Here is a 26,791-nt window from a genome sequence, read left to right as displayed (position 1 = left end):
AAATTTCCAATATCATTTTATTATTGATATTATTTTTATTTTTTGAAAACAAACCAGAAGAAAGACTCAGTTAGAGAGTTAGAGCCAGTAAGAGACGGAGAGAGAGAGAGAGAGAGAGAGAGAGAGAGAGAGTATTACTATTGATTCGGAACACTCAACAAAATATTCTCTTTTCGGCTCGCTTCTGTCATAGTTTCTCTTAACCATCCATTCATCATCGTCATCATCAGGTTCAGGTTCAGATTTTTTTTTTTGTTTTTTTTAATATTTTAATTAATAGAAATAGAAAATAAAATCCGCCTCGTACTCTCCGCCAAAAAGTATCCGACATTAGCGGAGTAATATTCGTGTCCGAGTTCTGCATCAGGCTGTTCTCAACCAACATTCCCTCTCTCTTGGATTTTTTTTTTTATTAATTTAAAAAAAATTATTTATCGGAATTTCTAATTTTATTATTAAAATATTATTGTCATTATTTTATTTGATTATATTTTTTTGGTGCGGGAGACGAGGTGGCCTCTCCCGGCGTTTGGTGCACGGGGTTTGGTGGTGCCATCATCATCTCTCTTAGCGACATTAAATTGATTTGATTTTAATTTTTTAAATTTTTTTATAGCACAAAATTTAGTATAGATTAGATTATGACGAGAAGTAGTTGCTCTTCGAATGGATTATTGCAGTCGCCGTCGTCAATGAGGCAGAGCGATGTGGAGGCCGGGCCTAATACTAAGGTGGATGTGCACCAAGACCATCACCCTCATCATAATGAATCCGATGATCCCTTTGATATTGCTCACACCAAAAATGCTCCTCTTGAGACTCTTAGGCGTTGGAGGGTTCGTATACAATTTGCATTTTCTTTTATTTACATTCAATTTATCGCCCATTTAAATTACATTTACAATTCAAGCCCTCAATCTTGTAACTAATAATGTCAGATACGCAGAGTTCTGTTAGCTTTTGGTTTGGAAGACAAATGCAACCCCAATCTCGAAAATGTTTTACTAATCAAAATTGGCAATGACATTTACTAATTATCATTTAAGGAATGCCGGGTATTATTCTATATGTGTATATGCATATATGTATTTATTGCTAAGTTGTTGTTGCTTCTTATACATGTTAAAACTAGAGTGAAATTAGATGCTGATGTCCCAAGTAGTGTTTGTTGTATTAGTATTATATTGCATTCTTCTTTCGGGGGATTGAAGGTGTATATTGGTCCCCTTCACAGCAAGCAGCCCTTGTGCTCAATGCTTCTCGTCGGTTCCGATACACTTTGGACTTGAAAAAGGAAGAAGAGAAACAACAAAGAAGACGAATGATTAGAGCCCATGCTCAAGTCATAAGAGTATTATTTCTATTCTTAACTAGCTATTCCAATACACATTTATGCTTTTCTACTCTTCAAGTAATACATGTTTATTTTCACAGGCTGCATTGCTTTTCAAATTGGCTGGGGAGCGACAAATTGGTATCTCTCTCTCGCTCTCGCTCTCTCTCTCTCTCTCTCTCTCTCTCTCTCTCTCTCTCTCTCTCTCTCTCTCTCTCACATTGACTATATCATTTCCTATTATGCTCAGTATGGTGTATCAGCAAGTCACCTGTTACCTTGAAGTTTCTGGATCTGAAATTCAAATACTCAAATATCTAACTTAGAAACTGAATTGATGTTTTTTTTTTTCCTCAAACTGATTTTAGAAAGTCAATTTGTTTGGCATAATATTTTTGCCTTTCTGGAGTATCTTCAATGCAATTTTCTCCCACACTTTTGCTCTTGCGGTCTAATGTATCTTATGTTCCATTATTCTTTCTGCTTGTCAAGTGATAGATCCCACGGTTGCAACTCCAACTCCCTATGGTGATTATGCAATTGGACTAGAACAACTTGCTTCAATGACCAGGGATCAAAATCTTTCTGCGCTACAACAGTATGGAGGTGTAAGTCAATTGTTAACATAGTTTCTCCTTCTTAGAAATCACCTTACTACTTAAATCTAATGTTCCTAATGCTGGTCGCTCTATTAGGCTAAAGGGTTATCTAGTATGTTGAAAACAAATTTGGAAACTGGAATCCATGGTGATGAAGATGACTTAATAAAGCGAAAGAGTGCATTTGGTGCAAATACATATCCTAGGAAGAAAGGACGTAGTTTATTGGTATGTCCTGGTTTTTTCATTGATATTAAGTTGCATTAGGAATACTCCACTTGTTGTGTATTTTGCATTTCAGAGGTTCTTGTGGGAAGCGTGGCAAGATGTAACCCTCATCATCTTGATTATAGCGGCCATAGCATCATTGGCACTGGGAATTAAAACAGAGGTATGTTTGGTCTTGTAAATTGTACAATTAATTTTAGCTCAATTAACCTTGAGAAATGAGTTCTTAATTAGTAATTGTTGTGAGAATTTTGGTTTTGGGTTGATCCATTTACTTCAATTGTGTGGAGTTGAACATTATCTTGAGATGCACGGTTCCAATCTATACTTCTATTGGCTTTGGCATAACTACTAGTAATTATAACTTTATCATCAAATAAAAAAGAAACATTATTCAATGCAAGTTTAGTGATATTACAAATTGTAATCCTTTGCATTTTTTGTGATAATTTAAATATTTAATCAATTAAAATTCACAAATCTAACAAAAATAGTATCAAATATTAAAAGATGAAACTGAGTTTATTAAAGATGAATTAAGCATGTAACTGAAAATAATAAAAGACAATTGGAGAAATATAATCAAGAAAAAGAAAATAGAAAAATTATTGGTACATCCCACATGTGAACCATAAAATTGAAAGTCTATAATGAAGCCGAACATCAAGAACAAACAAAAAGAATTTCTTTTCTAAATTATCTAATCTAGCAAGTCTTTATAGATAATGTATATTATGCTTATAGAGCTACATACCTATAACAAAGAGAAAACTACCTAAAAGATAAAAGTAATTATTAGAAGGTACAAGAAATAAACTTAGAACAATTAGAAAGAGATTGATGAGGCAAAAAGCAGAAGAAATACATGAGAACAAAAAGAAAAAGAAAAGGAAAAAAGACATTGATGTAGAACCACTAAGTAACTACACTCATACAAACTCATAAACGTAAGCATATAATTATAGGAAAAGAACATAGCTTAAAAAGAAGCACAAAGCTTGAGAAAATAGTGATTATGTTTTTGCTGAGAATATTTTAACCCATATGTATATTTACAGCTCAAAAAAATCAATCATAAACTTACTAGGATTAGGATTCCTATCTAAGAAAAACTAAAACCATCATTAAATAGGAACTTGAAACTTTTACTAGCTAGGAAGGAGTTGCTAACAACAATAGGATTCTTAAATAGTCTAATACCAAGATAGCTAAAATTTCTAAATAAATATGGATATTTAATTTTTAAATGTTTTTCCTAAAATACGTGGTCCTAAAATCTTTCACAATTAGTCCTGCATTATTCCCGCTGGGTTGAAGAGAACTTTACTCGGTAGAGTTGAATTGCAAATAAGAATCCAAAATAGTAGAATCTAAAGTCTGAAATTCACCCTTAGAAATCCAAGTAGCATCAAAATTAGGATGATCACACCACCTGACAAGAAATCTTCTAAAATCACCTCGAGAAGAAGTAACAGACTTATTTTCTAACATAACTTCAATCCTATCTTCCGATTGTTGTTGTGACAAAGGAGATTTAGGAACGTGTCGACCTATATAAACACTAGATTGCGAAGTAGGAGGCAAAAACTGCCTTGATAAGGTGATAAGTCGTCCACATTGAGAAGATGACTAATACTCATATGATTAGACAAATCAAGTAAATATATATTAGTTCTAAGTTTTTGAAAATGGAGAATGGGCTAATGGCTCTAGCATGTGGTTTCTTCAAAGAGTTTTTAGGGAAGTTTTCAAGTCTAACATGAACCATAAATAATCACCAATATTGGATTCTTTACTCCTACAATGTGCATAAGCAAAAAGCTTCTAGTTTTCATCACTTAATGCAATCATTTGCCTAATCTCGACATACAAACCGTGAATACAAAAAATTTAGTAGGTTATGATATGCAAATATTAAGAGGCGAAGGACAAGGTCACTTCGAGTACAAAGAGAATAACCATGGACAATATCAAAGGGGCTGTTAACTGTTGAATGGTTGACAAAATTGTTTTAGGCAAACTCATTAATAGAACAATTACCTTGTTTTTCTCCTACAAGAACATTTAAGCAAATCACCCAAGGTATGATTTGCAGCCACCATCTATTTGTGGATTGGAAGTAGAAGAAAATTTCAGAATAGTGCCAAACAACTTCCAAAGTCCTAAAAAAATAACTAACAAACTTAACATCTCTATCAGACATAATAGAACAAGATAAAGCATGCAATTTAACTACTTTCCTAAAGAACAATGCAGCTACATGTGAAACATCAATTGATTTATAACATGGAATAACATGACCATTTTAGAAAATAGATCAACTATAATTAAAATGGAATCATGTCCTCAAGTTGTTCTAGGCAACCTAAGAACAAAATCCATACTCACATCTTTCCAAGGGGCATGTGGGATTGGCAGAGGAGTGTGTAAATTAGTGTTTTGTTTTTCTGTTTTAGCTAACTAACAAGTGCGATACTTTGCAATAATCCTAGCAACATCTATTTTCAAAGATGGCCAATAAAACCTATCTTCCACAAGAGCAATAGTTGTCCTTCGCAAAATGTCTAGCTAACCCATTTGTGTGCAATTCCCAAACTAGAAAATCTCTAAGTGATGTATGAGGAATGCACAACTTGGTTGCACTGAACAATTAATCGTCACGTACGACAAAATCAACATAATCAAGACAACTATAATTAGTTGCCTTTTGAAAAAAATAGATCAAAATCAATACAAGTTGAATACTCAGCCTTCAGTCCATCAAGCCTTATTACTGTTGCATACATTACTCAAGGGTAGTAGCTACATGTCTAAGTGCATCAACTGGTTTATTCTCAACATCAGAATGATGTTTAAGATCAAAAGAAAATTTTATTGAGAAACACAACCCATGCTGCATGTCTAGAATTATTTTCTTTTGATAGTTCAAATGTTATTGCTTGATGATAAGAAATTAAACAAATTCTTGTGGCAACAATCGCCAGTAATGAAGGAATTAAAAGCTTAAAATTCTTTGTCATGAATATTTTTGTTTAGCCTCATTAAGTTTTTGACTAAAGAATGCTACATGATGTTCCCCTTGACTCAAGACACCACCAATCTCACCCTTGATGCATCATAAGCACATAAAAAAGAAAGTAAATAAGAAGAAAAGAAAAGACAATAAAGGAAGGCCAAATGAATTGATGAAATCTAATTCTTATGAATAGGTCATATAAAAATTGGAGTCAAACTGTCTATTACATATTAGGAAATGAATTTGAGACTGAGATTGAAAATGTATCCTAGTTTATTGCCTAGACAGCAAATGTGAAGTCAGTAGTGTTCCAATTGTAAGAATAGAGCATTTTATTCCTATATGCCAGGTCCTTGTCATTATTATTTTTTATTTCATTGATTTATAAATTGTGCATATTTGAAAGATAAAACAGATTATTTATTACTTTGTTTTTTTCAAAGAAATTGCTGATGAGATTGGAGCTCTTGCAATGCAATTGGGCATTTTAATGTGCGGACTTATGAAAATAGAAATAAGAAATGCCACTGAGAATGGATCTCCTTATAATATAAATATAGGGTTCTAATAGTTGCTGGAAAGCTTTTATGCATGTGTTTATGCAATCATGGATTGCAAGGGTACAAATATAAAAATTCATCGAAGAACTGTACACAGCAAGGCCAAAAGAAGAATTTAATAGTAAAAATATAGCGTTGTTGAAACAACTGCTTCTAACATGTTACACTGCATACGTGTTGGTATAGATGGCAATAACATAAATAGCATGATGAAAGGTCCTACATGTGCAACCTTCTGCTCTGCTGCTCATATGTTACAGAAAATGGTATTGGAAGATGGTCCCTAGATTTTGGATTTTCTTTTATTGCCCACATAATAGACATATGGAATTATCTCAAAATGTGTACACTTTCGATGTTTCCTCTCTTTAGTTTTTTTGGGCTATTAAGGTATTTCTGGGAAGTGTTCAAAGTTCTAGTCCAGTATTGTTGATAGTGACACTAAGCGGTGTGTACTCATTATAGAATGAGCATTTTGACACTGCAGATGTGTCTGAAATATCTTTTACATTCGATTTATTCTTAGTTGTACTTAAGTTCTTTGTTTCTCAACATTTTTGAAGTTTATATGTATGTCTCCATTTTGTGTTTGACATGTACTCTCTACCTACTGGTATTATACTGGTGTTTGATTTGACAAGTATTTCCTTGGTTCAACATGTAAATTCCTGTTTTCTGTTCTTTTTGTTTCCCTATTCCTATGTAGACTGAAGTTTTATCTTCTTCATGCTTTGAAATTTTTCACAGGGACCAGAAGAAGGATGGTATGATGGGGCAAGCATTGCTTTTGCTGTTATTCTTGTTATAGTTGTTACAGGTATTGCATTTGATCTGCATTGTTTTCATGTTTTTGGTGCATCTATTTGCCATTTGTATCCTGCAGGCTGAAATGGAAGTAGAACAGGACTAAGCAGCCTAAAGGTTACATAGATGTGTTGGAAAAATTTAGAAAACCACACAGCATCAATTTAAACTTTTACCTTGATGCTAAAAAGCATCACTGGGCAACTCCTTGTTAACACCTTTTAGATACCAGCTTTATCATGTTTAATAGAAGTATTAAAAAGGATTGAATGCCTTGCTGGCTATTTGGATCTGACTAATCCCAAGTCACAACTTTTATGCTATAAGTTCTGTTATTTCTATATATATATATTTTAACTATTGGTATGATGACTCTCATTTTATTTCTCTGTGATTCTTTCTAATTCTTCTTTTTTTCTTTTGTTGGTGTTTAGCTGTTAGTGACTATCGTCAATCTCTCCAGTTTCAAAATTTAAATGAGGAAAAGCAAAATATACAGCTAGAGGTATGTCGTCATAATTCATGTGAATAAACATATATGGCTGTAGATGCATGCATCTTTCTATTTTTAGAAGTCGGATTTCTAACTAAGTGCATTTCTTTGAAAACTTTGCAGGTCATGAGAGGTGGCAGAACATTGAAAATTTCAATATTTGATATTGTTGTTGGTGATGTTGTCCCTCTTACAATAGGTGATCAGGTGAGTTTTGTTCTAGATGAGTTTGTTTTCTTGAATTCAACTGTTCTTGAAATTAACTTGGTAACTAGTGGGCTCACTTAGGTCCCTGCTGATGGAATCTTAATCACTGGTCATTCCCTTGCCCTAGATGAATCCAGCATGACGGGTGAAAGCAAGATCGTATGTTAGTTAATCTTGTATTTATATGCATTTCTGATGGTGCAAATGCATTGTTCTTTAAGCTTGATCTTTGTTGCAGGTTCACAAGGATTATAAGGCACCATTTTTGATGTCTGGTTGCAAAGTAGCTGATGGTGTTGGCACTATGCTGGTAAGATGTTTAGTATAATTATATTCTGCTGGATGTCATTAGAATGTTGAGTCATGCGTGTTCTTATTAATCAAGTGATCTTTAGTTAGTTATCATAGAAAATTTGTGGTTTTCTCTCATGTTAGATGACATAAGAGTATTTGCATGTGATAAGTTGATCAGCCAACAGAGCACATAGCACATGCATGTGCATATTGCCACATGAAAAAAATGCCTAGGGTAAATTCTTCAACATAATAAAGTTCCCGTTTAAGCATGCAGAATAGTATTCATGTCTTTTGTTAGGAAAGCATGAACTACCTTTGGTTTTTTAGCAGGTAAATTATTCTTTATACCATCATCATGATCCTTGCTTGGCTATGTACGAAAATCTTCCTTTATCTTTATGCAGTTCATAGTGACTACATGCGGCATAGCCTTGTTTTATTTTTAAAAGAATCCACTATTTTTTTTCTCCAGTTTACCACGTGCCTTAAAGATTCAACTTCTTTTTCATTTATAGGTAACGGGTGTTGGAATAAATACTGAATGGGGATTGTTGATGGCAAGTATCTCAGAGGACACTGGTGAAGAGACTCCCTTGCAGGTTTACTCTTAGATATTTTAGTTAAAAGTTCTTAATAGCAATTCATATAATTTACCTTTAAGAAAATTTTGATGACTCGAGATAGGTACGTTTGAATGGAGTTGCTACTTTTATTGGGATTGTTGGTCTTTCAGTAGCTGTTTCTGTTCTTGCTGTCCTTTTGGGCCGGTGAGTTATTTATTTTTCAGCAGTTCCTGATTTGTTCAATTGTTTGCATACCTACTTACCAACTAGAATCTGGTCCAAATTTTCTAGTTACTTTACTGGAAACACAAGGAACTCAAATGGAGATGTTCAGTTTGTCAAAGGCGAGACCAAGATCAGCGAGGCGATAGATGGAGTGATTAAAATTGTTACCATTGCTGTATGTGCAAGCCCTAGATAAATTCTTCCTTTAGGTTATGTAGTTCTTTTGACTAACTGTTGAGCCATTCAGGTCACTATTGTTGTTGTTGCTGTGCCAGAGGGGCTTCCTTTGGCTGTTACCCTGACGTAAGTTCTTTTACCACCATAACAACTGCAGCTAATCTGGAGCTAGAATTTCTTCTTTTGGAAAAGATTCTACTGTGACCTTTTTCATCTTTGTTTTACTTCACTGGTTACAGACTGGCATATTCTATGCGGAAGATGATGGCAGATAAAGCCTTGGCAAGTATCTTTATGTTCTCAAAATTTTTCCACTACAATTGCTTCTATTTCAAAGTTCTGGCTCTACAACCTTTTTCCTGAAGCAATAGATTTGCAGGTTCGTCGGCTTTCAGCATGTGAAACTATGGGCTCGGCTACAACAATATGCAGTGATAAGACTGGGACATTAACTCTGAACCAGGTGGGTTCTCTGATTGGAAGCATAGATACTCCTGGGTGTAGTCATCGAGTCATTACCATATGCAACATGTGTTGGATATTTATATGGGTTAGCTACTTGGGGTGATTTATGGCTTTGAGTCAGATTTAAAAAAGTAAATCTCATTATGCAATAAAATTTCCTGTATATACATATCTACATGCATGCATGCATACATACATAAATATATATTAGAAAATGGAACAGTAAGTTCTAGTTGATAGATTGCTCCTAGTTTCTTTCATCTTTATTCAGCTGGCTCCCTAAAGTCCTATTCATCAATATTGCAGGTTTTGTCTTCTAAATCTGGTTTGAGTCGATTTAATAACTACGGTACAAATTTAAACAGACAGCCTGAGGATAACTGGGTGATTGAAATCTGCAATTATCTGTGCAGGTTTTCAGATCTGATTAAAAACATAAAAGATTCTAACCATCGTTCTTAGCATCCCTAGGATCATAGTCTGAGGAACATCACAACTATGAGAAAGAAATACTAAACCTGTACAACATTGACTCCATGAAGATAATTAAAATGAATAATATTTTCCTAGACAAATAGAATAAGACTTGAAAATAAATTCTAGAAGCATCCAGCCATTCAAGTCCAGTGAAGCTGGAAACCACAAGAATTCTCGAGGATCAATAGAAATATTCATAAATATCATAATAAGGATAGAATCTGAGCTGTAAAGCTTGATCGACTGCATATTTTGTTAGTTCTTGTTTATAAGTGTTTTGGTCCCAAGAAAACTTTATGGTAGCATAGCCAGCCAGCTCGCTCAATTCCCTTGTCCTTTCTTCTACACTCTCTAATTAGTTTGACAAATGATCAAAGTAAAAAGGTAGAACACATATTGTGCTACATATTATTTTATTTCATTTTCTTTTTTCTTTGGATGTTCATTAGCATTTTCAAGATGATAGTTGGATGTTTTAATTAATAAAAATTCATCAATCTCCTGTTTTTGATTGATATGCTATATAACAGACATATATAAGTAAAACTTTTTCTTCATTTTTAATTATTGGTTAAGAAGTTCAATATATCTCAGTTTGACTGGTCCAATTGTTTATATTGTAGATGACTGTAGTTGAGGCTTATGTTGGAAAAAAGAAGATGATCCCAGCAGATGACTCTGCACAGTTACATTCTGAGGTTAGCTCTTTGTTGTGCGAGGGTGTTGCACAGAACAGCACGGGAAGTGTTTTTGTGCCTAAGGTAAGCACGCTCTATCCCTTCCCTTTTCTTGAGGGCTTTTTCTTTTTCTTCTTTTTTTCTTTTAGTTTGGGCTTGTAAGTTGGCAGTTCATTGAATATTTCACATATGTAACAAATGTTTCTTCTATTTCTTAAGTGTTATATAGTGAAAGAGTCATTCCATTGTCTGGATATTACTCCTATAAAATGATAAAATGGAAAAAAGAATTCTCATCATGGCCTTTCGGTAACGCTTTAGGAATAATGTAGAAGAGTCTTTTTCATATTTTTTAATTTTTTTTAATATGGAGACAAATATTGGTACAATAAGTGACGGATCAAGAAATTTGCTTAGGAAGGGAGGGGGGAAATTAAAATATCATACCTATTGCAAAGGATTTGAAAAAAATTATATATAAAGGAAAATATGATATCATTTGAGGGGCTAAAATGAAAAATGCAAAGAAAATATTAGGGGTAAAAGTAATTTTAGGTATGATGGTTGTTCTTTTCTGTATCCCCTTATCTTGGACCTATATATGTGCTTGTTTTCCTCCATTACTGATCTAATTTGATGTTTGAGACTAGTTTGGTATTGCCTATCAATTTTGTTAATTCTTAATATAATTGCTTTCTAAAAAATGAAATCTGCAATTGACGAATTAATTTTGCCAGGATGGTGGAGATGTTGAGATTTCTGGATCTCCTACTGAAAAGGCTATCCTTTCTTGGGCTGTCAAGGCAAACTTTTAATCATATTCCCTGGTATTTGTTTATTTGTGAAATTTATTCTTATTAACAACAACAACATATTTTCTTTTTTGCTTCCAGTTGGGGATGAAGTTTGATAGCATCAGATCACAGTCAAAAGTTCTTCAGGTTTTCCCTTTCAACTCGGAGAAAAAGCGAGGCGGTGTTGCAATACAAAGGGTAGCCTCTAAAGATTTAACTTTTCATTTAATTTAGAAACTTTGCTGGTTATTTATCATGCTGCTGTCAACTCTTAGTCATTGAATGACTTCTTATATGCATGGCTAGAGAAATAGTTGTTGAACTGTAATATTTTCGATTTAGTTTTTTGGGGATGACATGAAAGACTGCAAGAAAATGATACTGCATGTAATTTTTTTCCCCTAAAAGAAAATTTTTGGTCATAAATGGAAGAATGATTTTAGTTATTTCTAGAAGATTTAAGATGGCCAAATATGTTACACAACGACTATTGTTTAATTATAACTCACTTTTTATTTCTTGCATTAAGGGAGGACATAAACCAATTGAATATTTGTTTCTGCTAATGTGCGGAGTAAGATAATTATGCGTGGAGATGCAAAACCCTTGGTGCATAAGAAAGGGAAATTAAAGTTAGAGGAAGAAAGAGGTATGTGGGACTTAGAAGAAAAAATTGAGAAAAAGAGAAAGGACTTCTAAAAGAAAAGAACTTTTTTAAATATCTGCAATTTCTAATATCAAATCTGTTTTTCTGTTAATTGATACTGTCCTCTCCAGAGTACCACACTAAAAGATTTCATAATTGCATGTTTATAATCTATAGTATATATAAAAGTACGAATAGTAAACAAATTCACTAACGGTCGCGTGTTAAATGTTCATATTAAACTGTGTTATTTTAGTAATTTATTAGTTAAAAAATGAATTAAATTCATTTAAATTACTATTAAAAATATAATATTAACACAATCTCCTATTTTCTCAAAGGAGAAAAGCATGTTATCTCTTAGGATAAGTAATCATTTTTTAACTAGAAAATAAAAATTGTTTACCATTTAAAGGTAAACTTATAATAAATCACAAATATTTTATTTACCATTTTTTTTCAAGGATAAAGATAAATTTGTTTACTTGGGAAATTAGTGATATACTATGAAGATGTATTTAGTAAATTAATAATGGGAAAAATTATTTTAATTTAGTGTAACTATTATTTCTCATTTTAGTTAAGGATATTGATAATAGGCCTAATAGCCTACACAATCCAAACTTTTATGAGATTTTGGCCAATTCTTAAAAAATTGTCAATTTAGCCACGATTTAACAAATTGAGTGTAATTTTGGCCTAATTGAGCTATTTGTCAAAATTAAGCAACACGAACAGTAACATGAACGCCAATTAGGAAATGAGAAATCCAAATTGATGGGTTCTAATGCCACATTATTTATACGTGTTACTTAATTTTGAATTCTCATTTCCTAAATTGCATCCATGTTACCAACCATGTTGCTTAATTTTGACCAGTAACTCAATTTGGCTAAAATTGCACTTAATTGGTCAAATCATGGCTAAATTGATAATTTTTAAAAATTGGCCAAATAGCAAACTACTGCAAAGATTTGGATTTTTTAGACTATTAGGTCTTGATAATATTAGATTATGAATATTTTATTCACAGTGTAATTAGATTAAGAAAAAGATTAAAGTTAAAAAAAAATGTATTCCATTTCATCTGTAAAGACATTAATTTTATTTTTCAAAAATAACAATAGTAAACATAGTATAAATAACAATAATAAACATAGTATATAATGATGCTTATGTTAGGTAAAGCATATGATCCCTCAGTATTACTTTGATTTGTAATTAACTCTATAATTATAACAATTATATCATTAATAGTTAATGTATTAGTCACAATTGTATACATGTACTATGAGATTGTTGGTGGGTTATATATTGTATGTGTCATTAGCGGAGCGCGTTTAAAAAAAATAGTAGCCTTAAAATGATGTACTTTACCCAGTGTCAAATCTGTCACAATTACTTATAAGTGCTTTTATGATTTCCATAATCTCTCTTCACTAAAAGAACACTGCTTCAGAGACTTATAGGGCTGTCAAATATTCACATGATGAAGGTATATAGGGAAGAGTTGGACTCTTTGTGGTTTTGTTTTCAAGCACAATGTCTGTGAAGCAACAATTTAATAATAATGCGTAAAATGTCTTATATTGTGCTTTTTATTGATTATACATAGATTGCCTGATGCTAATGAATTACCACTATTTTTGACAGACTGACTCTAAAGTTCATATCCATTGGAAGGGAGCAGCAGAGCTAGTTCTTGCCTCATGTACAAGATATATGGACTCAAATGGGTCTGTGCAATCCATTGATGAAGATAAGGTTAACAATGTTGCTCTCTTGCTGAAGTCATTATAAATTTTGAAAGATTGTCCAGAGAAAGCAGAAATTATGAGAAATCTATTGGAAGTTATATTTGACTTTCTGCTTCTGCCAAAATATCTAAACTTTTAAATTATGTGAATAGTCTGGTATATTTTGGATGTTTGAGTCATGGTCTGAAGCATCCATTTATGTTGGGTTTTGCAAACAATAGGCATTCTGTTCTCATGATTGAAGCATAAGCAAGATGATTTATTATATCTAATCTTAACAAGTCATGAACTCATCCAGAATTACACTCATTGCCCATATGAGGTTATGATTTTTGCATGCATATATGGAGTTTCAATGCTTTCTGAGTATGTATTGGGAACTCCTCATCCTTTTATTTTGAGGTTAGAGATTCCTCAATGTGTCATAAACATTTCTTCGGCTATTCTCTACTTTGATTGCATGTAACTTATGGGACCTTTTGTCATCACTACTAGAATCTTGGGGCTTTTCTTTTTTGATTACTAGAACACTCATGAAAGACACAGGTTGCATTCTTCTTGCCCATGAAGTTTGAACTTAATGTTTCTAATAATAGTAAGTTGCATGAAATGATCATTATCACTAGTAAATATCATGAGCTGTTTATGGATTGGGTGGGGTTTTGGGATTGGAACTTGATCAGCTCTTAATGAGAGATATTTTCACAAACTAGACAATGTCTGAATTGCAAAATAAGTCTTTTAATACGAATACTCGAGAAGTAGGTTAGGAATTTCTCCAGTGTTGGCAAACATTTGGGTGAGAATCTTCCTCCTGTAAATTGTTTTGCAGGATTTTCTGAAGGCTGCAATTGACGACATGGCAGCAAGCAGCTTGCGCTGTGTTGCTATTGCATATAGATCAATTGTTTTGGAGAAAGTTCCTGCTGATGAAGAAGGCTTAGACAAATGGGTTTTACCTGAAGATGATCTTGTTTTGCTTGCTATTGTTGGCATTAAGGTTTATATTCTATTTTCTTCTTGTATTGTAATCCTATTATTCCTCTTTTACTTTTTACTCCCTCTTCCTCGATATATGATTATTCAACTGCCTCATGATTGCGGCATGGCTAACTTTTTTATGCTTCATGTTCTTATGTATTTGTACATCCGTAAGAAGTTGATTAATAGTGAAATTATATGTGGTTTATTTACTTCTTAAATTAATTAATCAAATTTGAGTCATTCCCTCTTCAACATAAATGTCACTTCTCCATCATGTGTAGGATCCTTGTCGTCCAGGTGTAGAAAATGCAGTAAGAGTATGCACAGAAGCTGGTGTTAAGGTAAATTATTACTTTTGTTTGAAAGTGGCTTTGAATATACGTGATTTGAGTACTAAATTCCATTTTATGTGTTCCGGGATAATATTTAATGACTGCAATTGCTTATGTTGATTACTCGGTCATAATGCCCTCTTTAGCTGTTTTTTCCAGTGTAATGTTATATCTCTCTGCAAGGATAGTTCTTAATTAATTTTCTTACATGATCTATAATGTGAATAACATGGGAAATTACTTATTGGAATCATGTGTTTGTAATTCAAATAGGTAAGAATGGTCACTGGAGACAATCTTCAAACAGCAAAAGCAATAGCTTTGGAGTGTGGGATTCTTAAATCAAATGCAGATGCTACTGAGCCTAACATCATTGAAGGGAAGGTTTTTCGAGTGTATTCTGAAAAGGAAAGAGAATTAATTGCCAAGAAAATAACGGTAGGTTTCAAATGGAAAACTTCTGAGACTGCTTGCAGAAACTAAAGATCTTAATTGTCTCTGCTAAAAATACCTGCTAGAAACATAAGGGGTTTAATTATGAAGTAATTATGTTTAGGTGATGGGGAGGTCATCTCCTAATGACAAGCTTTTATTGGTTCAAGCTTTACGCAAGGGAGGAGAAGTTGTGGCTGTGACAGGAGATGGCACAAATGATGCTCCTGCACTTCATGAGGTCTGCCATCTCTATTTCTTTGTCATACAGGGTTAATATATGTATATTAGTTAAAGGTGTCTCAGAATACACTGGAATAACACTGGACTAGAGTATCAAAAACATCCAAGTTTGAATTGTGTTCCAATTACTCCTCCAGACACATAAATATTAATGTGTTTGCTCGTGCATCAAATCTTGTCTTTGATTCAACAAATTAATTCTAATGGATTTTGCATGAACTAGAGTACCTTGGTATCTGCTTTAGACAAGTATGGATTATGGAGTTATTGGTTGATTATTTAATGTATTATAGCTGATCAAGGATCATGAGAATAATTTCATCACATGCCCTGAAAGGATACACACGAATCAATATGCTAGTATTTGAACAAGAAAACTGGTGTAGACATAAATATTGTGCAAGAGTCAAGCATGCTATAAGCACAAGTCTCTTATATAATACCAATATTAATCACAATAACAAGGAAACTGAGGATAATCCATGGAAACAGAGATGATATAAGTGCCTGGATGACAAAATTTTCTTGATTGTAATGCCGAGGTATTAAGTGTTTCTTTAACATGTATTATGGTATTTGTTCCACATTTTTATCTTCTTGACTTTCCATGTCTGATTTAATGTGCTATTGACATGGTCTGATTGTATTTTGCTTTATTTTTTAAATCTTTTTAAATAAATTTTAGGCAGACATAGGCCTCTCTATGGGAATTCAAGGGACTGAAGTTGCAAAAGAAAGCTCGGATATCATCATCTTGGATGACAATTTTGCTTCTGTTGTAAAGGTTTGTACCAGTTCTATTATTCACCCAAGAAATATTTATGCATGCCCTTTCGTTTATGGAGGGACACATGTATTTGATTTAGCCATCACAGTTGGGTCTTAATATTGATGCTTCACGTGATCATTTCTTTTGGAATGAATATTAATGCTTCAAATTATAGTATAAAGATTATGCAAAAGATGTTTGAATATGGCAATATACGTTAAAGAAGAACATACCATAGTTGAATGAGACATTATCTACCTTCTAAAAAGTAAGGCCTTCCGTGTGCTCCATTCATTTCTCATTTGTAATTCATATCGAGAAAGAATTTTCTTTTTCTCATATGGTAAGGCATGCATGCCTAGTGAACACAATCCTTCTTCCTTTCTCTTTCTTATACTTTCTGCTGAACTTAATTTTTCTTCCTTATCTTTTGTAGTTTATTTCTAGGTTTTGGAGACTCCTTTTCCCGTAAAATTTAGCTTTTATTCTTTCTTAATCTTTTTCCTCATCATTTCCTCCTTAATTTTGTAATTCCTAACTGTGTACCTTAATTTAATCCTCATATATACTAAACCTTTAAGCTTCCCTCCTTTAACTTGCCACAAATGCTCAAGGGTGTCTCAGTCCCAAAGTTGTTCTACTTAGGTGTTGGTATAAAGTGTGCAATCCTGTCAATTTAACTTGATGCCTAACATTTTGTGTTAATTTCAAGAATCACTAGGTCAAATATAGTTTTAAGATGCATTTTAATCAGTTGAAATACCAGTACTTTAGTTAGGTCTTGAAAGTTTTCCACTTTAAAATATGTTGTTTAATGGTTTATTTATGATCCTGAATATTGGAATGAAATGCGGGTATTGACAAGTCCAATGAGAAGTGCATGACCACTTGTTTCATCTGATAGAAATGATAAGCTACCTATATAGTTTGTATGTCTACCAAAGTTAAAATTCTAAAATCTCTTGGAGAAATGCTGCGCGACACTGAAGTAAAGTTGAGAGGTCTTGAAATTACTCTTATAGGTGGAAGATTGAAAAGATGGAAGGCAAGAGTCTCTTGATACTCTCCATTTAGTATTACATATATTAAGGTTTTGAAAGCACTTTTTTGGATCCTTTAGCCAAAAACAAAATTGATCTGTTTCTTAGGATCCTTGGCAATGGGGAACTTATCTTACAAGCAGGCTTGACTGCTTCTGAATACGTTAGTCATTAATCTGTAGTGCAGGCTGGTTCTCTTGTATGTTCTTATTGGGCTTATAAATATCTTACAAAGTATATTTTCAGCCTCCTTTATCATCAATGATATCAGTGATTTTCAACCTCCTTTATGATCAATGATACCAGTAGGACAACCAAGCTCTATAGTCTTTTGATAATCATGCTTGTTCTTGGGAGAATAAAGTTAAAGCAATTAGTGTTTTCATTACTTCATGCCATTCATTTGAATTTGAGGTCAGGAAAATGATCAAGTAAATGCTTGAACATAGAAGTAGTTGATGTCCAACGGCTTTTTTATCTCTGCTTATGGCACGATTCTCTGTTAAAATCTTCCTACCTTACTGGGGAAAGATTGAAAAAAATGTAGCCTTGTATGCTCAGAATCCTTACAAGCAGATGCCGTTATACTATATATGAGAGCTGAAGAAGTTGACAACTGAAATCATTTAAAGTTTAAAGACTCCAATACCCTTGAGCATGTCTTTATGCTTGTTTACAGAGGTGGATATGAGGCTAAAGAAAAGGGAGGTGGACGTGTCAGATTGGTATTGTCCCCAAGTACAGATGACCTCTTTTCATTATTATTTTTTTAAGAAGAGTAGAGCTGACCTCTAAATGCATCACTTTAACAACAGTAGTTTAATCACATGCACATAAGAACAATTGATACATTATAATAATTCATCACAATGACAAAGAAATTTCTGAAAATTTATACAATATTTGAAAGCTATGATAGAAGGAGGTCAAAACTCTTAATGGTACAATGACTGAAACATCCTTTAGACTTTTAAATTTGCAGCAGAACTCTTATATGCAAAGACAGGAATGTACTTCATAGACTATCATTTTATAAGTCTAAAATGCCATCATTATACACAAATGCCTTTCTGCACAGGCAAGCTAAGAGAAAAATAATAATAAGTAAATAAAATAAAAGGCAACATAATATATCAAAATCTAAATTACATGGTAATTCTTTATTTAAAATCTAGATTTATTCAGTATTTTTATGCAATATTTGATGCATGTTTATCATTTTATATGTCAAAATTATCAATGAAGTTTATTGTTTTATAATAGTATTTTAAAGAAGTTTTAAGGATATATTGATATGTTCTATAAGTAACCTTTTTTCTTTCTATATTAAGAATTTTAGACTTATTTTATTTTAGTCATTATGTAAATTCATTTTGTTGATTATAATTAGTATAATATAATATAAAAGGCTTATGATAACATGAAAATAGTTGCATAAATACATTTTAAATTTACAACAGTGAGAATATGTTGACACAAATAAATATTGTTTTCTGCAATTATAAAATATACAATCAAAGATGTAAATTGTATGAGCCAATAAAAGATAGAGAATTAGATAAAATATTAAATGTTACTCTATGAATTGCATAATTTGGATCTTCTTATGAGCTTTGTAAAGATGTTATTTTTTAACAGAAGAAAAAGAAGGTAGATTGAGGTAAGTATATGTGTAGCTTTTAAACTGAAATTTGCAAAGTGGGTGGCTTGCATCTTCAGAGGGTTAAATATTAGAGTTTTTGTTGTAGTATAAATAATTCATTATTTATACATAACAAATATGTGATGATTATATTCATGAAACATGGAGAAAATAAATTTAAATTATTATATACTGAAATGAATTTGCAAGAAAATGCTATGTAAGAGTTTATATGGAAAGATAACAAGCTAAATCACAAATCTCTTGGAAATTTATTAAATTTAAATAGTCATGTTCAGCAAGTATGTATAAAGGATATCAAGAGATATGTGAAGTATTTTGTTTCTGTTGATAATTATATGTAATATGAGGAATGGTTGACAAGCACGTTAATAATCCTTGATTTCAACACATCAACAAGTAAATCACATATATTTTGGACTTTACATGCACAGTTGGAAGTGTATTTAATTATACTAAAAGTTTAAGAAATTGAGATGTGAACTATAAAATATGTGATATGAATGTGTAATTGACAATACAGATTTAATAAGGACATGTAATTTACAGGTATTAGTTGTGAAAATTGAATTATTATAGAACAAATGAGTGGAATAAGATGAATTAGGGATTTGAATTATTATTTTGTTATTATTATTGTTGTTGTTGTGGTTGTTATTGTTATTATTATTTCTTTTGTAGCTATAAAAGTTCTCTTCTATAGTTTTTAATTAAAGTAAAGAATTCCATTTACAGAGTTAAGGGTGTGTTTCAAATTTGCTATATATTTTTTGAAATAATTAGTTTTTTCGTTGCAGAAATTTTCTTTAGTCTGGATTATTGCAGAAATGTAACATCAACATTTTCAATCAATGTAAATAAATAACCCGCAGCAAAGCTTTCTGAACTTGTAGAATCCGCTTGCAGTTTATATGCTTATTTTATTTTTCCTTTTTCTCCATTGAATTATCATGATTAAAATAGTTCATGTTGACAATTTATTTTTTTGAATGTTACCTGGTTTCTTATATGTAGGTTGTAAGATGGGGCCGTTCTGTTTATGCCAATATTCAGAAATTTATCCAGTTCCAACTTACTGTTAATGTTGCTGCTCTTGTTATCAATGTCGTAGCAGCAGTCTCTTCTGGTGATGTTCCTTTAAATGCTGTACAGGTATATTTTACACATGTCTGGAATTATTTTGCTTATTCTTCACTATATACACTTATTCATCTATTTCATAACTCCTCTCCAGTATTCTTGGCTGTACTCCTAGCCTGGATTTGTTGACATCTTGGGTTGATTGATCTCTTAGGTTGAAATCTCTTGAGTTCTGTGGTTTGAAGGATTCCTACATTAGATATGTCTTTTTCTATACAAAACAAATCCAAAGTCCAAACTTTGGAATACAGATCTTTTAAAATTTGAATAAATGAGGGGAAAAGCGGCCAACATATAGAAACAAAAAGGAACTTACTTCCTGGCTTGTTTTAAGTGTTGGTTTTCTTATGAATTTTTCTCTGGTTTTACAAGTTGCTATCTTACTTCTAATAATTGTATCAAAATGTAAGGCCAACGCGTTGCACTCTTATTGGTAAAATGGTTAATCAATTCCAGTTGAAGTGCAAAATAACAGAAGAAAATCCTTTTATTGCATTGGCATAGAAGGAAAAACCATTTTATTGGAGCCCTTTTGGTAAAAAGATTATCTCATTCAAGTGCAACTAAATACAGAAAGAGGAAGAGAAGAAATTGGTGTCATCCTGTCTGGGCATTACTCATTCTTTCACTAAGCAATATGTTGAATCATAACCCGAAAGAAGAAAATTTTTGAATTTTTCTTTTTGTTTTTAAGATTTCTTTTGGTACAAGTGCAGTAAGTTACATTAGTAATAGTTAACCAAAATGTTAAACTCATTTGATCCTTCATAGCGAGCTAACTTTGATATCCTGAACTTGGTGGTACAGCTTCTATGGGTGAATCTTATCATGGATACACTTGGAGCACTTGCATTGGCTACCGAACCACCGACAGACCACCTCATGCATAGATCTCCAGTTGGTCGAAGGTTTGTTCTACTGAGTTTAGTCACATATTCTTACATATAGATGCATATCCAAATTTATTGAAGCTTTAGCTAATGTGGCCTAGGCATTGTGGTTGGCACACTTGATTGTCAATCGGGTTAGTCTTGGCGGTTGGCATTGCTTAGGTAGATAAATGGATTGGGATAGTTTATTGCTTGAATCTTTCATGTGAATTAGAAAAGCTGCTGGTTGATCTCATTGTGTTAGGCTAGGATGGATGAACATTTTTGTTTAGTATTTGAGATATTTAAATGCGTAGCAATTGGTTATTCTGTTAATAAAAATAATCAAACCTTTTGCAAGTTTTGACAATTGTGGCCGATCATTTTAATTTTGACTAATGAAGAATTTTGGTTATTGACAATTTCAGACAACTAGTTAAGACATAAGACACTGTTAAGAATTACTATTTACATCGTTATTCATTTAAGAGTTTAGTTTAAAAGAAATACATATTAAAAGAATTCAAAATAAAAAAACTAAAATACCAAAACTTCTGAAAATAAAATCAACAAAAGTAGCTAACCGAATTCACAAACTTATGATTCTTAATTTAAAAAACCAATCATCAAACGGAGAAAAACTAAAATAGTTGTTTATAGACTTATTGATTAGTATTTTTAGTTTGTCTTCACTGTAAATCATTTTAAAGAAATAATTCAAATATTTAAGATTCATCTTCTTTTTTTTTTTCTCTCTTTAAGCTAATTTTGAGTTTATTTAGAGATAAATAACGCAATTTTAATAGTAAATTAAAGATAATTTTCAGTTGAAATGTCATTGGTTATAATGATAAAAAAGCTTAATGATTGGCGAAATTTGTCAAAACTGGAAAATAGATTGGCTTTTTTTTTTTAACTGACATCTTATTTTTCTGCTTATTAAATAATCTTTTAATCCACATAAACAACCATATCAGCTGGGTCAAATTATTTAACCGCTAGATATTTTTCACGATTATGGGCTTGAATTCTGGGGGATATCTAAATTAAAAAAGAAAAAAGAAAAAAATAAGAAAAGAATGGAACAGAGTTTGTGTTTGATATAGGTGCATAAATTGAAGCTCAAAATTTTGGACACTACAGAGTTAAGTTGCTGGTAGCACTGATAGTACAAGATATTGAGGATCCATGTGGAGTAATGTTGATTTCTTCTAGTTTATATACTTGTTCACGTATTCTAAGCTGGTGATTAAGGTTTCTCTTTTCTTTTAATAGCAAAGTTTACTAATGTACTTTTTAACTTAATATATGAAATGTAGAATAACTGCAAGACTTTTCTTCTTTTGGAATCATATAAAAGGAAATATAGAATAACTTGATTTAATGTAATACTCTTGACTCTTACAGGAATATATTGATAATTCACTAGATGTAACAGTTATTTATTTGTGATTCTGGAAAGGGAAGTACTAAGTATTAGTTTAAGCAGGCAAGGTACATGCTGTTCTAGCAATAAAAACTGTTTAATATTATTAAACCATCTACTTTTAGGAAGTAAGAATAGGAAGTGGGGAACTGAATCATGGCTTTGTTTTGCGCATCTTATCCTGTAGCTCACTTGCTCCTCATTTGTGCTTCTCCAAGAAGTAGCTGTTTTCATTTGTTTTATATGTTATGGTTGTAGAAGTTGCAGCATTGGTTTTCAATGCATTTTAAGTCAATAGTAATGAGGATTTGATTTATTGATCTGAAAGGATAGTGTGATGTTATGTCAGGGAACCTCTTATAACAAATATCATGTGGAGGAACTTACTCATACAGGTATTTCTTGTCTGATGGAGTAGTTTTATTGAAGCCTTTTAAGCTTAATGTGTGTAACTAACAAATAAACTTCTGATGATGCTCTCTTATTCTTGTTTATTGGTTGCAGGCTTTGTATCAAGTAGGTGTTCTCCTTGTGCTCAACTTCTGGGGCAAGACTATTCTCCATTTGGATGATGAGGAGACAGAACATGCTACAGACGTAAAGAATACTATGATATTCAATGCATTTGTGCTCTGTCAAGTAAGTATCCTTCTTGACAACAAATATTTGCAACAGTTATGAGTGCCCAATGTACTTTAGTTGGATAATATATATTCGTTATAGTTGCGAGTCCTAAACATATGGCTAGCCAGCAAGGATGTTTTTAAAAAATGGGTCTTATGTTTGCTTTATGCAATTAGTTTGTATTCTGTGGGGTTTTCCTATTGTTCATCACAGCTGATGAGATGGAAACTGAAATTAAAGCCACTAACATACCATATTGTGCTCATTTTATGCTTTCCCTTTTTCTCATTTCAAGATGCAATAGGTGCATTTACCAACTGTTTTGACGCGCAGATATTCAATGAGTTCAATGCTCGAAAGCCGGATGAAATCAATGTCTTTAGTGGAGTCACCAAAAACCGCTTGTTTATTGGAATTGTTGGTTTTACCTTCATATTGCAGGTGAGCAGCCTTTGGCTTTTATTTATTTATTTTTAATGCATGTTTCATTTATATGCTTAAAAGTGAAAGTAAACTCCTAATTGTTCCACAGATAATCCTCATCGAGTTTGCTGGAAAATTTACCTCAACTGTGAGACTTAATTGGACATTATGGCTTGCATCCCTTGCTATTGCCTTTGTCAGGTTGGTTTTTTTTGAAAGTTGTTGCATGTTGTCTGAGTTAAAGATTTGGAAAATGTCTTGAATCTGCACTCTTTGACCTAGTTATAGTTTCCGTTTTCTTTTTTTCTTTTTTTATCTGAAACTATCTAGACTCCTTTATCATTTATTTGATGGTATGATATCGTCCATTTAAAATCCATGATACACGCCTACAGGCTACAGTATAGAAAATTGAGCTGAGTTCAAGTGAAATAGAAGAGAAGGGAAAGGTAGAGCACATATGAGTGACTCAATTGGTTGGAAAACATTATATGCTTAAAAGTGAAGGGTAGAGCACGAGGCACCTCACTTTGCTTAGTTTTAGGGAAGAGCGATCTAAACACTGCCTTCTCTTGCTCTCATTTTTTTTTTTTTTTTTTCAGAGGCTGTTTCTGCAATACGTTTAATATCTAGACAAGGACATTTTTACCCTCGGGGAAAAATAGAATGAACTTTTAGAGAAAAAGAGCCCACAAGTTCGCACTTTAGGACAGTTTCCTCCACAGTTTTGAATTGAAACCACCGTTTGAATGCACACGTGACAAATAATATTTGAAATAAGAAAAAAGAAAAAGATAATATGAAAATATGAAATATTATAAAGATAGAACACCCACCACAAAATCATCCCCATCAATATTCTTTGAATTTTTTGGTAATTAAATTCTTTGGATATACCCATCAAGACCATAACAGCACCACAAATCATACCCACTGACAATTTTATTGCACTTTGAAAACTTCAAAAATTCTCTTCACTGATCCATCATTTTGGACCCTTTTGAGTGACTGCACTTGCTTGAGATGGAAGTTTGGACGATATCAAAACTAGAGGAAAACAAATCCGCTGAAAATCTATCTGAACCTAGAAATTTCTAATGGGTGAAGGCTGACAAAGGTTATAGGGATGATGGTTGTAAATACAGCAGTAATGGTAATTTTAAAGATGGGATTAAGAAAGGAAAAGAAAAATTACAAAAGAATGATAACCCAAGTGTGGATGTTGCCATGGTGGTGGATGCTACATGGTGTTGGTGGTTGTGGTAAACAGTGGGTCGTTTGAATTAGAAGAAAAAGGAAAAAAGAAAAACAAAAGAAAGAATCAGAAAACAGTGTTGGTTATGGCTTATTAAATGTATAAGGGATTTGAGTTTTATTTCAAATTTCATACAGTTAGTGTATGGAGATGGTGATAGTGGAGTGTGGTGTGGTGCTTTCCTAAAGTACTCTGACACTGCTCGGCATTTGTTTTCTGAAAAAAAAAAAAACATTTTTAATTATTTTCACTATAAAAATAATATTTTTCATTTTCTTGGTTATTTCGTGTAATAAAAACGTGCAAAAGTGAGTGAAATGATCCTAAAATGCAAAGGTGTGGGTTTCCTTTTGCTCCAAATGCTTGTTTTGTCTTTTTCTTTTAACTTTTTGAAGAAGTTTCATGGCACGGATTTTTATTCTAAAATTTTATTGTTACGATTCTTTCAAAGTCTTTTTTCATCTATACAGAATTTTAAATTTTAAAATTTTATCAGAAAAAATATTAAAAATATATATAAAAAATACTGAAAAATTTATCATTTAATTGCATCATTATCCAAATAAAATAGATTTATTATTTTTATTTTTTATTTTTATATTTAGTATTCATGAATTGGATGATATTATATTAATGTGTTTTGATAATATCATATGATGTATTATAATATATGAAAAATATATTCAAATGCAGTTAAAAGTATAATTAAAATAAAATTAAAAAGATCACTTAAAGATGCCAAGAAGAATAATAATTTTATGTTTATAGCATCTATTTATTGAAAATATGAATAGTGACTGAGGATGAAAATAATATAATAATTTCATTGAGAAAAATAATAATAAAAGAATATGAAAAGATACTATAATGCAGTTTAAAAGAAGATATGTAGATATCAATAAAATATCAAAGAGACATTACAGTGCAGTAAATCTATATAAATAAATAAACATTGAGATCTTAAGTTGCAAGAAAAAAAAAATCCGGGTCGTAAAAGTAGAATTTTACAGCTAATTTCCTGTATATGTAAAAATACCCTTCATTTTTTTTTTCTGAGGGAGAAAAATATATATTTGTGTTTGTTCAGAGTCCTGTCATGAATTGAGTTCACATAAGGCCATTGCAACCTTTTTTTTTATTATTTTATTTTATTTTATTTTTTTTCCCTTCAAGATTTTAATTATAGATGGCCTCCTAAAACCAATTTGATGGCTCATTTGCTTGAATATAGTAAAAATTATGCTCTAGTCCCTTGAGCAATTGTCTTGAAGCACCTTATTTGGCAATTTAACAAATTACGGATCCTGACTTCTTGTCTTCTTGCAGTTGGCCTCTTGCCGCAGTCGGAAAACTTCTTCCAGTTCCCAAAACTCCATTGTCTGTGTACTTTGTTAAGCCATTTCGACGATGGAGAACTCGTCAAAGTACATAAAATTTCTATACTCCGCAGGCAATATCCTTTGACTTGAGAGGTCAACTCGTGGCTTTTAGCATATACCTGATGCAGCAAAGCTCTGCTACTAACCCGTTTGACACAATTTATTGGTAAATTGTATATCCCTTGTTTTCCACATTATACTATGTTGGATCTTAGTTGATAATATTGTCTCCCGTTCCAATGTAATTTTCTGCACAGTAAGTCCTATTTAGCAGTGGTATCCAAACCCATTTGCAAAAATAATGTTCCTTCCAAGTTAGGACTATGAAATATGATATGTAACATTGTAGAATTTTATAGAACTGTGATGAATTTTAATGTTACAAGAATTCTGAATTCTTTACAACTTGAGATGGAATTATATACATGTTGAGATCCTGAGTTTCTTTCTAACAGACACTTCTGAATTTTGGGGAAAAGGTGGAAGTGACTTTTCCTGTTTTGCAGGAAATGATGCTCCATTTTTCCTTGGTAAGTGATGAAAGGTTTGCACAAGCAACCTAGCTTGTGCAGCCTCTGAGACAAAAAAGGTTGCAGCTACTTTCTGTTTTCTTCAACACTTTCCCTCAAGGTGGGTTCGAATAAGTATATATCGAGCCCATCTTACTAAGAATCGAGTGATGATTTTGATTGTCAAGAGATTTTGTGAATATGTCTGCCAACTGATCTTGACTCTTAATATAAGGTGTTTTAATTTCTCATTTCTGGACTTTTTCTTTGATAAAGTGGCAGTCCACTTCGATGTACTTAGTTCGCTCGTGAAATACTGGATTAGACGCTATGTGACGGACAACTTGGTTATCGCAATGCATTTTCATAGGTTTTTTGCTTTCAA

The 26,791-nt window shown here is 32.2% G+C and overlaps 1 protein-coding gene across 5 annotated transcripts; it reads left to right on the top strand.

Annotated features, from left to right (window-relative positions):
• Nucleotides 1-26,791, top strand: LOC8284871 (calcium-transporting ATPase 9, plasma membrane-type). Of its 5 annotated transcripts, XR_007215441.1 has the most exons (35): nt 20-230; nt 681-836; nt 1,235-1,351; nt 1,435-1,474; nt 1,826-1,941; nt 2,029-2,160; nt 2,234-2,323; nt 6,484-6,553; nt 6,975-7,045; nt 7,157-7,240; nt 7,322-7,399; nt 7,479-7,550; nt 8,053-8,136; nt 8,222-8,304; nt 8,392-8,500; nt 8,573-8,628; nt 8,742-8,784; nt 8,882-8,965; nt 10,068-10,205; nt 10,859-10,924; nt 11,015-11,113; nt 13,215-13,325; nt 14,151-14,318; nt 14,584-14,643; nt 14,908-15,072; nt 15,191-15,307; nt 15,995-16,093; nt 19,796-19,933; nt 20,729-20,829; nt 22,566-22,611; nt 22,721-22,855; nt 23,174-23,281; nt 23,373-23,464; nt 25,845-26,063; nt 26,404-26,791. XR_007215441.1 is itself a non-coding variant. In XM_015716363.3 (34 exons), the coding sequence occupies exons 2-34, from the start codon at nt 693-695 to the stop codon at nt 25,948-25,950; spliced, it is 3,216 nt and encodes a 1,071-aa protein (XP_015571849.1). In that variant the 5' UTR covers nt 1-230; nt 681-692; the 3' UTR covers nt 25,951-26,302. The 5 variants fall into 5 exon arrangements, 4 of the variants coding, with proteins under 4 accessions (XP_015571849.1, XP_015571848.1, XP_015571847.1 ...); XM_015716363.3 differs by lacking the exon at nt 26,404-26,791 and having other exon boundaries at nt 1-230; nt 1,832-1,941; nt 25,845-26,302; XM_015716362.3 differs by lacking the exon at nt 26,404-26,791 and having other exon boundaries at nt 16-236; nt 25,845-26,302.

Source organism: Ricinus communis, chromosome 4 (assembly GCF_019578655.1).
Source record: "Ricinus communis isolate WT05 ecotype wild-type chromosome 4, ASM1957865v1, whole genome shotgun sequence".
In the NCBI taxonomy this organism is placed as follows: Eukaryota; Viridiplantae; Streptophyta; class Magnoliopsida; order Malpighiales; family Euphorbiaceae; genus Ricinus; species Ricinus communis.
Note: the sequence above shows the minus strand (reverse complement) of the source record. Positions and strands in the feature narration are given on the sequence as shown.